Here is a 13,654-nt window from a genome sequence, read left to right as displayed (position 1 = left end):
TGTTCTCAGTAATAGGATCATGACAGCGGGACGCAGAGGTTCCAGAGAGGCCACGGAGCAGCAGCAGGCTGAGGGACCAGTGATTGGACAGATGCACGTCTGGTCCCCAGGGAGAACATGTGTCACAGCGTGTGTGGAGAGGCCAGACAGACACAGATGTGAAGCAACAACTCACACAGCTGCTTTTGTGCATCAAACCCCCGTCACCGCAAAAGTGATACATCTTCAGAAATATTCTCATTTCAAAATAATAGAAGAATTTTGTAGTATTAAAGATAAAACGTGAGTACGTGGACAAATAAAATGTTCGCGCATGTTTGCTGATTTGACAAAACACACTTAACTCCAACTCAACAAACCTGTAACAACAAATATGAATAAGCTACAGAGAAACAACAGTAACTTTCATAAGAACACAAAACCTTTGCTGTTTCTTTGCCTTTCATGTTTGGATTAGTTCCATTCTGTCAGCATAACGAGAACGGGCTGTTTTACAGGCGGATGTGCGCTGACTTTCTCGCGTTTCCACGGCAACCTGACAGCAACGCCAGAACTCCCAGGAGCGTTCGAGGCACTGGCTGGTGTGTTTTTAACGTTAACGAGCACCAGGCTAGCGCTTAATGCTAAGTAAACCATCATCACACACTGTTCCCACCAGTGAAGCGCTCACCTTGACACTGTGCACAGATTCAGGGTCAGTCTTGGCAAAGTAAAAAAAATAATAATAGCGTATGACTGTGATAATCGCTGTGAGAGTAGCAGGCTCTACTAGACGATCCACGTCAGCGCCAAGGTGAAACAGCTGAGATTACAGGGTGAGTAATCTCTCCCAGAGATGTTCAACCTCAAACAACGTTGGAAGGAGACGGGGACCTGTAACTCTACTTGTTCAAGCCGTTGAAGGAAGCTCAGCAGAGCATCGGTTTCTAACCGTTATTAGAGCCTTTCCATTAAGGAAGAGCCGGAGCTTATCAGACGTCCGCGTTCTTCCCATAGACGCTGTTTTGTTGTTGCACCTGCAGACTTGTTGCTGTCTCACCAGGACATCTCCATAACATCGCACAAGGAAGAAGGGCTCTTGTTATGAGGACTGGCCGTGCCAGCTGGCTAAAAGCCTCGCTGGCAGTAATTGTTAGTATTATTACAGTATGTCAATCCAACGGCCGCTTTTGTGAAGATGTAAAGTTTGAGAGTGGCGGTTTTGTTTTGACCTGTGACCCCCGTCTGTATTTCAAAGGATCTGAATGCGGATTTGCAACGAGATGCAGAGCATTTAGTCATTCTGAGGCACAAGTCAGTATAGGATCATAATGTTCTAAGCACACAAATGGAAAAGTGCACCGTGCTGCTATCTTGCTGATTCTCCAGAACATGATAAAACAGTAAAAGGGAGCAACTCACTGCAAGTGGTTCACGTTATCAAACTAATTCTTCGAACTCGCCTGAATTCATCTCTCATTTTAGAAACAGCCACAGTAATGTGTCTGTTAGGTGCAGTGGGCTGGTTGGGCTGACTGATGTAAATCACCAAATCATTGGTTTCCATCTGACTAAGCTTCAGCACGTTAACAGCTGTTTGCCACTGTGCAGCACACATGGTGTCTTTTCCTACAGAGAAATCCAGAGAAAAAAACACAAAAAAGATGTTTGTGTTTAACTTTAATCAGAGATGAGCACACTTTGAAGTGGAAGTGGTGTGAACTGAAGCTAGGGATTGCCCTCCAGTGGCCACCGGAGAAGGGCCTCTGCTGCGGGGGGACGGCCCCAAGGCTCAGTGAGGTCACACAGTGCTACAGTATGGCATGTAAAAATACACACATCTGATTCCACATACACAACGGGTGTGTGATAGAGTGGCTTTGTTGATGACAACGCTTAAATTCAAGAAATCAGTGTAAACCTGGTGACCCTAGTTCAGCCTCCTCGTCTGGACCAACTTCCTCCTCCATTTTCACATCTGCTTTGTTTTGTTTTTCTTTTGCTTCCCTACAGAGGATCATTCGTTTGCACCCATTAAAGCCTCAGCATTGGTCCGAACCCTCACTGTGGCGCTTTAAAAAGGCGGAGCTGCTTTTTTCCACAGGTTAACGTCCCACGTGTAATCGTTTCATTGAACCCACGCGGAGGCCGCTCTCTTACATCACCAGCGGCACATCGTGTCCCACTGTACCGTGGGAACTGGTACCGGAGAACTGCGGAGCGGGATTTGTCAAGAGGGACAGTGGGATAAAACAGGAATTGTCCCGCGACATCAATTCAATTCATTTAGCTGGCACGCAGCGGCGCGTTCGTGTAACATCACCCGGCAGGACCTGATCCCAATCAGGTCGGGAGAATGTGATTGTTCGTCCCTCGGGTGGAAGTCTGAAAGCTCCATTATTTAGCCTTTCCTGCTACAGTGCAGCCCCGACAAAGACGTTCAGCTGAGCCTTCTCAATTAAAGCTTAAACACAAAGGCAGCAAGCAGCCGCTTCGTGTTTCCAGAGCTGGGGGGGGGGTCTCTTCAGCAGAAGTCACAATCAGGTTAAAGTTTACCCGGCTCTGTGGGGCGAGGGTCTGAACTTTGTCAGGGTTATCACCAGGTTTCCTCCTTTCTACAGTGGAAAAACGATCTCTGCTAAATAAAGACTTTTTTTTTTATCATTTAGCTGTTTATTCAGTCTCCTTTTATTTTCAGGTTGTGGTGATTATAAACAGACCACAGCTTCCATTTATCTGTGATCAAATTATCACATTTAAGGTAGATATTGAAATTGTTTTGTCAGTCAAAGTCCAACGCTACAGCGCTGATACATGAATTTGCATTTGTTTCTGTGCACCTCTGCGCTACATAAGTACCATGACCTTTAACTGTAATCCTGTTTGGGAATGACCTTTGACCTTAGCTGATATGTCAAAGGGTCGAGCAGAAGTTGGGGTTAAAATAAACAGCACATGAACGTGTGATCAATAACTGACTAGACGATCTGTCATCGTTTGTTACTGTAACACTAGATCCTATCTCACTGCGGTGAAAGTCGGGCAGACGTCACTAAAGGTCCAAACCCATCAACAAGACCGGGTCCAAACCAGCTCGGACACCGTGAAATTCAGCTCGGAAGCCCATTGTTTGTGGCTGTATGATAATTAGAGCCGGCCTCGCTGTGCGGCTGTTTACGTAAGAGGGGCTCCAACGTTCACGGCGAGTTCCGTGTGTTCGAAAGCCCCTTCGAGTCTCAATGGCTCCATTATTAGACGAGTGGCTAAAGCCTCTTTCAACCTTCAAACACAGCAACGGGTCCGGCGAGCTGCAAGCGCTGAGCTCCGGTGGCCGAGTGAACGCAGCACAAGCAAACGTGAACATGTGAGCTGGTGATGCGGGGCTCATTACACCTCCACTGACCTGTTAACACAGCCCCCCCCCCCCCCATGTTCTGCAACACCTGAGAGGGACGGGCAGAACAAAGCTGGGTCATTGTTGGGGCCGCTGAGCTCGTGGTGCAACGAGCAGCTGATGGCGGTAAGCCTCAGGAAGCAGGTAGAGCGCGGGTAAAACCCAGAAAACGACGTCCCCAAATCCCGATTTAAGGAAGAAACGGATGTGGGGGCCACTACGTGCTGCAGCAGCACATCAGCGTCCCGTACAAGGTTTATTGTTGGGCTGTTTGTGCGGCCTGGTGGAGGATTAACTCTTTGAAGGCCTTTAAAAACACACCAAGTTCCTTTTCCTGTGCCAAGCCCCAGCACACGCTCGTCTGAACTAAGAACGCCTCCGTCCTGTTTCACTGAATCCTACCAGAATCAGCCAGAAACACGTAATCTGCATCCAGTAATTTGCACAAATCACACTGTTTTTAAAGTTCTCTTCTGCCCAGTACAGAGTTTACATATATATATATGTATATAGCTGATAAAGGGATGTCGTTCGTCTAAATGATTTTACATCCTCATGTTGCACTATTTGCCAAAGGAGGCCCAGATGTGAAGGTGAGGTGACAGGAGCCATTCATGGCCCGGCCGGGTGAAAGCGCTCCCTCTTTATTGCTCCTTTGATTACGCTGATCTCACCCTCACGCTGTCTGCGTCACACGGCCGACCATATGCCAATCACAGGGCGAGTGACACGAACAGCGGGCGCAATTATCCCAGCGTCTGACTGAGCCTCTGAGCTCAGCGGGCAAACGATACCGCGGCTTTGTGCCACAGACCTTTAAAAGCACTCCTTACAAATAACTATATATATAACTATATAAGCAACAATAGGATGCACGTTTGCCTTCTTCTGCAAAATCAACATTCACTCCTCATTGCATTAATAGTCTGTGGCTGGGGATCCTGTTGACTCACAGCTTCAGGGAGTCACTCTGCACATGTGGACAGATGATAACCACAAATCTGGTTATTTCACATACACCAACACCGACACAGACACCGGACCGGCTCAACATCCACAGCCTCAGACTGGAACCCGTCCACGTTCCTCCTTCGCCAAGCGTCCACGTTTGCTGCAATGACGCACAAAAGCGCGTAGAGTCTCCGTCTCAGACGTCTAAGTAAGCAGAATGTGTAGGGAAGGGACTCTGTTCTTCATGACTCAGCTGTGTCAACAGCCATGACTCAGGGAAAGTCAAGGAAACAGCTGTTTCTGGTGTCGCCTGACCGTTTCATTCCCTTTGAGCCGAGCGCTCGTTAGCTCGCAGCCGCAAACGTCGGCCTCGGACCGGCACCGCACTGACTAACACCACTGTTATGAATGATGGGGATGGATCCAAATGAAAACATGAAACCAGGTCATCTCTGTGTCACGAGGCTGTTTTTGTTCAGTTTCAGTTCCACGTTCTCAAGCCTTATTAGCGGTTTTAGTGGGTTCCTGTCTTTCTTCCTCTGCCTCACACATGAACCCGCGTAATCCGAGCGCTGAGCTTTTGTTCGGCGCCTGGGAGGTGCTTCTACGGGAGCAGCACAATGACGGCTCCGCTCCGGTTTCGCGCCTCAGATAATAATCACCTCTTGTACCTTTCTGCCCCGTAACCACAGCCTCTGCTGGTGGTGTGATACAAACAGCTGAGACGTGTTTACTAGAGCTTTATGAGGCGCCCACTCACTTACTGAACTGTGCGCGAGCGGAGGGTCAGCGCAGAGGCACATGTGTGATTCACGCTCTTACAAAACCAAATACTGTAGAATATAGAGTGAAATGGTGCAGCTCGCATACTGGATAAGATGCATGTGTCACACATCCACCTTAGAGCCGGGGGAGAATTATTCACCAAATGCGGCCTCGTTCAACCTTGACCCCTGCTCAAATCAGTTATGACAGTAGAAGTGAAGATTCTGCTGATGCGGCAAAAGAGGAGCGAGCACTTGTCAAAAGGTAAAGCTGACAAAGTTGGTTTTAGTTTGTCCTACATCCTATGCCTGTTTTATTGGCTGACTGGGACAATTACGATCGCAGTAAGAGTTCGAAGAAGCCTTTTGTCGGAATTTACAGCAACGTCTCATGTCTGTTTATTCACTGACGCCACTGAGCGAGCTCACAAACGAACGTACCAATGTTCTTGCCAGTGATACGATTTTGCATATTTTAGAGGAAACGCGTGACATCAGTGGAAACATTCCCAGCGCTCTCCACGTGTTTTAATGATTTCATTAAAGCTATTTTTGGCAGCAATGTAATAATCTATTTTCACACTCTCTGGAGATGAGGACGGAGGAAGACAGCGACCCTGCACACTCCACCTCATCTGGTTCCATCAGGAGCATCCCAGAAAGCCTGTGCTTCGTGGAGCCGAGCGATTCAAGTGAACGTTCGGTGCAACTGTTGACTTTCTGTTTCTGTTCGCGTGCATCAGGTCACCTGCAGCAAATAAACGTCTCACATGTCGCTGTGTGTTTGTTCGGCTCCGGTAAATGAGACTTTCTGTGGAGGGAGATCGCGGCCATGTGACTTGAATCGTAGCCCGGGATCGTTCCTTTTATAAACCGGCCAACAGAACATCTAAACAAGAACAAGTACCTGGAAAATACTGTTAATAAACTGCATGTGATAGCACACGTTGCCTCATCTGTTTGCTTTAAAGCAGACGTTCACTGGCTGTGGGTCGGGATTTGTTTAGGGAAGTAGACGCACGAACCCTAGTTTGGACTGCGAGGGTGTCTCAACGTGACCATGTGTTCGATCCAGAGGAACAATGAGGGAGGGGGGCTGCAGGGACAATACTGAGGCTGTCCCCTATCACATAAAGACCTGATTATGCCCCCCCCCCCCCGTTGGCTGGCCTTGCTGAGTGGACAAACAGTGGACTCAGTATTTCCCTTCCTCTGGTGAGCGGTGGGGTCTCTCCTCCAGTCTCGGCCAGGGAACAGCAATTTTTTTTTGGGGGGGGGGGGGGGCTGTTGTTCTGGAGGGCCACTGTGGGAAAGCCATTAAAGTGTAAAGCATCGCTCTTTGATTTCTTTCTAAAGGACTCTCGGAGTGTCCGTGGATGGTAATGAGCCCCTGCCGGGCTCCTCTCGTCCACAGGTGGCCAGTGTCTGCCAGCGAAAAGGTTCATTCACAATGTCAGAGAGTTATTCTGACTTTAAAAGTCAGACACAAGGAGCTCGGAGCTGCTAAAATCCAGGTCTTCATTGCATCACTACCACAAAACTGCCCATCATCCTTTCCACATAACCCACATATGAGACCTTTATCTCGGGATTACAGCGTGAGCAGACAGGTCAGCACAGTGCAGCGACTCCAATTTGCAGAGCGCTGTAAAGCGGGTGATTGCCTGCCCCGTAATAAGGCGTCACGGGAGTTCCCTGTGTGCGAGTTCAGCGGCGTAAAACAATTAGACGGGGCTTCACAAAGCGATGAGCGGAGCAGTAACTTCAGCAATTCAGAGCGAGGCGTTGCGAACCGGTCTGAGGCAGTCTGCCGCAGAACCCGGTGGTTCTTTGAGGAACGGGGACCTCTGCTGGAGCTCGGGGGAACCGCACGTTGTTTACGAACCCGCTCGTTCTGCAGGGCTCCCTAATGCGAGATGTTCCGCAGCCGCGGAACGCAGCTGTCCCATCGGCCGTAATCCGTTCATCAGCCACCTGAGCGTGCGGTATTAAGGCGTGACGCGCGACAATACTACACGCGCGGCTCATCCCTCCGGCCTCGAGGCCTCACGGGTCGAGTGTTTGGCTACTAGTGTCTGATAAACGTTGCCTCACCACAGCTCTATTTTGAGCGCGTCTATTGATTTGCTTGATTAAACAGTGGTATCGACGCGATAGGGCCTCCGGTCCGAAACGTGCGGCGGAGCGGGAAGAGGAGCGGACCCGACTCCCAACTTTGACCCCCCGGCGCGCGGGCGTTGGAGCGGCCCGGGAGCGCCATCGACCCGTTTGGTTAATGGCCGGGCAGAACCGCGCCATCGATGGCTCCGAAGCCCTGGTGGTCACGCGGTTCCTGGAACTGCCCTGGGATTCTGTCCCCGCGCGCCGCCGTGTGTTTCCTCCTCGCGGGGCCCTGCGTATAGAGGTTACGCAACACGCCGGCCGCTCGGATAAACTGCCATTTACCCGGCGTGAATGGAGGAGTTAAGAATGGGGGGGGGCCCATTGTCGGCGGCCATTAGTATGCGGAGCACTGCGGCATTAAGATCAGGACCCCCATTGATTTTGATCAAATTCCAGGTGCTTTCTTAAACATGCGGCCCTCACACTGTTCCCATCACAGACCCGCAAACCACAAAGCCGCAACCGAAGTCGAGCCGTCGGCGTTTTGTTGCACGTGTAACGAGCCGGGCGCTTTTATCATGACAATTCCAGGCTCCTGCGGACCTGGATGAGCCGTGTTTGAATAAGAACACGAGAGCGGCACACGCAGAACAAACCGCCCGGGGAATGAGTGGAAACGTAAGGACGCATCTCCAGTGAATCCCCCTCCGTCCCAGTCTTTGGAAGCGGAGTGAACTGGGTTAGGGTTATATAACCAGTGTCTGCTCTCATACATCCTCAGCAGCTCGTCTTCCCCTAATCTTTTCAGCTTGATTACACCCACTCCCCCCCCCCCCCCCCGCCGACTCATTCAACCGAGCGCTCCCGCGCCGTCCACGCTGGAACACGCGAGGCCGGCGCCACGATCCGCCGCGCTCCGGTTTGGAGCGGATGGGACGCCTGTGATTGCAGGTGTGAGCGTGCGCCCGCGCGCGTGCGTGTGTGTGTGTGTGTGTGTGTGTGTGTGTGTGTGTGTGTGGCTGCAGCGGCGTTCAGCTCTCAGCGTAACAAACGAGAAGACACTTCACAAGCGCTCCTCTCGTCTCTGCTGTATTTTAGCAACAGGGACGTTTTGTCTCAGTGTCGGCTGCAGTTTGATTCCTGCATGAATCATACAACATATTATAAAAGTCTATAAAAGAAATACTACTGTCCCTTTAAAATGTTTTTGCCGAATGGAATGAAAAGACTGAGGGAAATTGTTTTTTTTCCACTTTACCTGCTTATAAAAGTGGATTCCGTGCGGTGCATAAAGGTTCAAAGGTCAAAGGTTGATTCCCATATGGCTGCTGTTTTTGCGACAAGTAAGCCAAACTTGTGCTCTAAACCGTGACCTCTCCTCCTGACCTTTGCCCTCCAGTAGTATAAACATGTAAATGTTCTCCTCGGGGCGCAGCTTACCTACAAACCTGTTTGTCTCCGAGAGGCAGCCATTCCTCCCGTCTCCAGCTGGCTCAACATTTCATATGTTTTATGAGCCTCCTTAGTCACGGCCAGTAGGCAAAGAAGCAGGAAATGGGAAATGTTTTATGTAACATGAACCTGGAAGCAGTTGAAAGGTGGAGATGGAGGAGGAGAGGTTCAGCGGACTAGTGCTTCAGTAGTTTTCGTGCTTTCTCAAAATATTATCTGCTGCAAGAATGATCCCAGAAAATCCCATTAAATGCTGCCAGGGTTTGACAGCCTCAGTGTCTTGGCCGAGATCCCCTCCTGGCTCAAACAGTAGCAGTCACCAGCATCAAGCCTCCATCTGCTCCTCAGACTCTTATGACAGTGTTTCGCCTCCTCCTCTCTCGGCACCACGGCACAATTTCATGAATAAATGCACCCAAAACACTGTCGGTTGTACTTTGACTCCCTGGATATAAACAAGCAAGTTGAATAGGAGATAAGTTCATCTTCACCGGCGACTGTAGGACACCGGCTTTATCAGCATCCCGCATATTCAGAACACCTCAAACAACCCTGATGTAATTAGCGTTATCAGCTGAGATTAACCAACAACAAGTGCTGTCATGCAGAGACGTGAAAACCTCCTGAAGCAGAACATGAACAATGCTGTGATAATGAGGCTGCAACAAAAACATTTATAATGATTTAGGACACCTATAATGTGTTTGATGTTTGCAGAATCATCAAAATCACACAATGGTCGAATAAAGGATGGTCAAGAGAGGCTTGTGGTGAGGTACTGACATCTACTGGTTTAATAAACGAACAGGCTGCGAGGTTTTATGTAACTTCAGCTGGAAGACATTCATTTGTCTTTGGCGCCATCTAGTGTTCACGCGTGAACGCTGCCAGTGGAGCCAGACGGAGCTGCTACTGGTTCTGTACTGCAATTCTTACTGCGACGTGTTTAGGGGCAGATGTTCGTCATAGCAAAGGTGGTGGGTTGAAACCATCAGGTAGTGAACACGGAACATGTGGACATGAGCCAACATTTATTTCTGAATATCACCGACCTGGAACATACAACATACAGCAATTCACACCCTGATGCCCTGGAAAGAGTCTTTTCACACATTTGGTACTTTAGATATAATCAAAAATAAATTCACTCACTGTGCTCAACTCCATCACTATATATAAAGTCAAATATTCAAAAACAGTTGGATTTTAATTTTTTTTTTCAAGCACACTCACAAAGCAACCTCACATTCTACTGAAAGTGCCTTTTTATTTATGTCTTCTTCACATTTGGGTTGGTTCATTTCAAAATAAAAGACAAAAATAATCTTTTCTTGTTTTTTTCTTTTAAAGATTTTCACACAAGTGCTACACTAAAAGGAAAATACAGAAATAACACCGGTGGTTCACCAAAGGTTGTTTCCACTTCTCTGAGCATGCAAACATGGCTGCCTGTTTGTGTAGGAGTTCGCCCTCCAATACATTTATAAATCATTTGCATGCATTTGTTGTGTTGTTTGAAAAACTGCAACCTATCAAGGTTTTTTTTTCATGGAATAAAAATGCTGTTCTGCCCTTTTATATAGCCCTCATTAATATAATCCTGATTTCTCAGTCTAAGGCAACTTTGCTTTCAAAGGAAATCAGTGTTTTTGACTAGTCGGGTCTACAACAAGAAGACATCACAGTGATGGAGATATTGTATCTAGAGTCTGTCTTGGCTTTTTCTTATTATTTCAGGCGCAGTGTAGATTAATAGTTGCTGAATAAATGTCGTCACATCAGACACAGACCAGTAAAAAGCTGACTTTGTGCTAACATCCACTGGGAGTTCAGCTTCTGGATGCAGTGCTCTTCTGTCGACGAGGTTCCATTTCACCAGGCCCACGAGCAAAGCTGCATAAGAAGCTTTGAGATTAAGTCCAGAAACAAGTGGCATCAGTAAAAATGTACACGTGAAGTCGAGGAGTCAGGAGAGACGATATTCACAGTGTTAGTGTTGTGTTGTGAAGCGAAAAGTGTGTGAAAGTACACGGGTGATGTTTCCACCAGTCAACACTGCACACGGTTACATGGAAATATGGCCTCACATACAAAAATAAAAAAACAGTAAGTACAGTAAAAGTGGCAGTAGAGATGTATATTAGTGTGCAGTCGCTCGCCAAAATAGCACAATTTAATCTCAATCCTCACTGAGAACAACAGACGAAATGCCAAACGTCGCCACAGAAATACCTGTACACTTTTTTTTTTCCTCTGCCGACCTTTGATACGAAGTCGGAATTAGTTTTGTGACAAATCCACAATGGCATCTCTGAAGGAGCGCTCCCCCGGTCCCTGCTGAGGCTCCCGTGACCCCGGAGAGGCAGAGACGAATGCCCGAGCGCACGGTTCCGCACACGTTCATGATGCCCCGCGGCAAAAACGACGGCCTGCAGGGAAACAGCGCGAGCGAGGTAGGTGTTCGACGGCCCACAACACTTGCAGTGGGTTCGCGTGCTAATGAGCAGTTAGGGAACTCGGCATACGGCGACGGACTGGACTCCGTCAGAACCATGGCACTCGCAGCTCAGTGGGATATGTACACGGCCTCGGAGGAGCTGCTGCCGCTAGGTGGGCGCCTCCTCGCGCGGGAGGCTGAGCCTCACCTCCTCCCCCGCCGCCGCCAAGGCCGAGTAGACGGCGGCGGCGGAGACGCAGCGGGGCCCGTTGGTGTCGGCGCCGAAGAGCCCGCAGGGGTCCGGGGCCTCCGCCTCTGGGCCGGACGCCCGGGACGAGCCGGGCGACGACGTGGGGCTGAGCTGCACCGCCGTGGTGTCCTGCAGCGTGTGCTCGCTGGTCTCTATCTCGAACGCCGCCCCCCGCCCCATCAGCCCCGCGCCGCCGCCGCCGCCGCCGCCCCCCGCCTTGGAGCGGCACGCGCTGCGCGGCGGCGGGAGGCGGCTGCACACGCAGCACGCCCCGAAGAAGGAGAAGGCCACCAGCAGGAGGACGGGTCCGATGACGATGGGGGGGTTGGCGGAGGGCACCAGCGTGCTGAAGGCGAACGCGCCCACCAGCGTGATGTTGAGGCCGGCCAGCATGATGCACAGGCCGCAGGCGCAGCAGAGCGCGGGCGACGGGAGGCCGTGGGGGCGCGACGTCCGCCGCTTCTTCTTCTGGGGCTCCTTTTTGGGCGGAGGGGTGCCAGCGGTTCTGTCCGTGATGACCATGTCGCCCCCCCCCCCCCCGGCTCCGGCTCCGTCCTTGTCTCTTTGTATTATTGGATCTCCGGGCGCTTCACTCCCAACTCGTCCTCATGGCGGTTTCCGAATGAGCCGCGTTCGCCGACTGAAGCGGAGTCTCAGACAGCGGGTCAGCGCGCGCACTCATCACACTGTTCACTGGCGTCACCGTGTCGGGAAAGGGGATTTCAAACGGCACTTACGGTGCAGATCCTCAGTGGTGACGCCTGACGCTCGACTCACGGAATCTGAAAAGAATGAAAGCACTTTTAGCTCATTCAAACGTAAGAGTGGAGTGAAACACACAAGAAAAGAACAAGGCTTCTGTCGTAACCTGATTTTAAAAAAATGATGAATTCATGATAGATTTGCTGCTGGAACTGAAGCACAACGACCTACAGGCTACTGTGAACATTACATCCTCTAATTTAACGTGAATGATCAGAACCATAATTCATATTTACTTGATTTGTGTGAGAATGTGAGCCGGTGTTGCGGTCAAAGCAGTTGTTCCATCCTTCCTCCCGGACACAAGATGAAGGATGAAGGCATATTTGTCATAAACGTGCGGCAGCTGTGACTGTCACAGACAGACGTTTAGGCTCGAACCGCCCATCACTCGGTGCACATGCAAACGCGCACTGACGGACAGTTACACCGCTCTTACCTATGGCGCGGTGAAGGTCGGCTCATTGTTTAATCGATGCGTTGTCCACGTGATGCTCAGCCTAATTACCGGGTGTAATTACTGAGAGGCTGAAAGGACGCGTAAAGAGCAGGCGAACGGTCCTCGCGCCGCTGTCGTTCGAAGCTTGACGATCCCGAGGGCACAAGTCATGGCAGTCGTTCCATCAGCGGCCGCGGAGGCGCAAGGTGCGACGACGGGACCCGGCGAGGATTCGGTAATCCGAGGGAAGCGGGAAGATCACTTAGGTGAGATGGCATTTCTTCTCGGCTGACACGCAGACGCCGCTCCTGATGTGAGGCGGAGCGGGGCGCGTGCGCGGTGCACCTGACGGGTCATCCGGCGAATGAGACGGCAGGCGTCCGCGAGCAGCCGCCGCAGGGGATTCGTGTGATTTGGGCGTTTGATCTGTTGCGCAGATCATCTTGCGTCTCCCGCGAACCTCTGGATCACGCCCCCCGCCTCCAATTTGTGTGTGTGTGTGTGTGTGTGTGTGTGTGTGTGTGTGTGTGTGTGTGTGTGTGTGTGTGTGTGTGTGGTGCTGACATTATTTACACCCCTAATGAAACGAATCTCATCATGACCCCAGTAATAAAGGTGTAGCACAAAGGTCATGTTCCCAGGTGTTGACTTTTCCAGATGCTGTGCTGCTTGTTCCTCACGAAGCAGCTGAATGGGGTTTGGACCTGACCCGTGTGTCCCAAAGTGTGCACACCGGTTCATGTTGTTTTTTTCAACGATGCAGCCAGCGACAACACACGTGTCCTGATTGAACTTGCCTCTGGAGATCGTGTGCAGCAGCAGGAGAGAAACTCTATTTAGACTGATGGGTTTTTTAAATCGCTTTGATGTGTCTCTCAAATATGTAACACATCTCTTGCTTATGTAACACACACACACACACACACACACACGGGGGGAGAGGAGACGCATTGTGTTTTGAAGGCCTGACAATCAAATGGTTGATCGTCAGCGTGGCTCTGGATGCCGCTGCCCAGTCCCATCTACAGCATGAAGCACGTCACACTTTTTCGTTAGATCACAGTGTTCTTCCCCACCACTTCCAGAGCGGCAGCGTTTCTGATTGTGCTGTCCTGAATATCAA

The 13,654-nt window shown here is 50.3% G+C and overlaps 1 protein-coding gene across 2 annotated transcripts; it reads right to left on the bottom strand.

The window, feature by feature from the left end:
• Positions 1 to 9,653: 9,653 nt before the first annotated feature.
• On the bottom strand, positions 9,654 to 12,982 carry tmem275a (transmembrane protein 275a). Of its 2 annotated transcripts, none has more exons than XM_029132337.3 (2): positions 12,532 to 12,982; positions 9,654 to 12,112 (listed from the first exon to the last, which is right to left on the bottom strand). In XM_029132337.3, exon 2 carries the CDS (start codon positions 11,850 to 11,852, stop codon positions 11,250 to 11,252), a length of 603 nt encoding a protein of 200 aa, XP_028988170.1. In that variant the 5' UTR covers positions 11,853 to 12,112; positions 12,532 to 12,982; the 3' UTR covers positions 9,654 to 11,249. The 2 variants fall into 2 exon arrangements, with proteins under 2 accessions (XP_028988170.1, XP_028988171.1); XM_029132338.3 differs by lacking the exon at positions 12,532 to 12,982 and adding an exon at positions 12,329 to 12,517.
• Positions 12,983 to 13,654: the final 672 nt, after the last annotated feature.

The sequence above is a fragment of the Betta splendens genome, chromosome 17 (assembly GCF_900634795.4).
Source record: "Betta splendens chromosome 17, fBetSpl5.4, whole genome shotgun sequence".
NCBI lineage: Eukaryota > Metazoa > Chordata > Actinopteri > Anabantiformes > Osphronemidae > Betta > Betta splendens.
The sequence above is the reverse complement of the archived record's forward strand: the minus strand, read 5'-3'. Positions and strand labels throughout refer to the sequence as shown.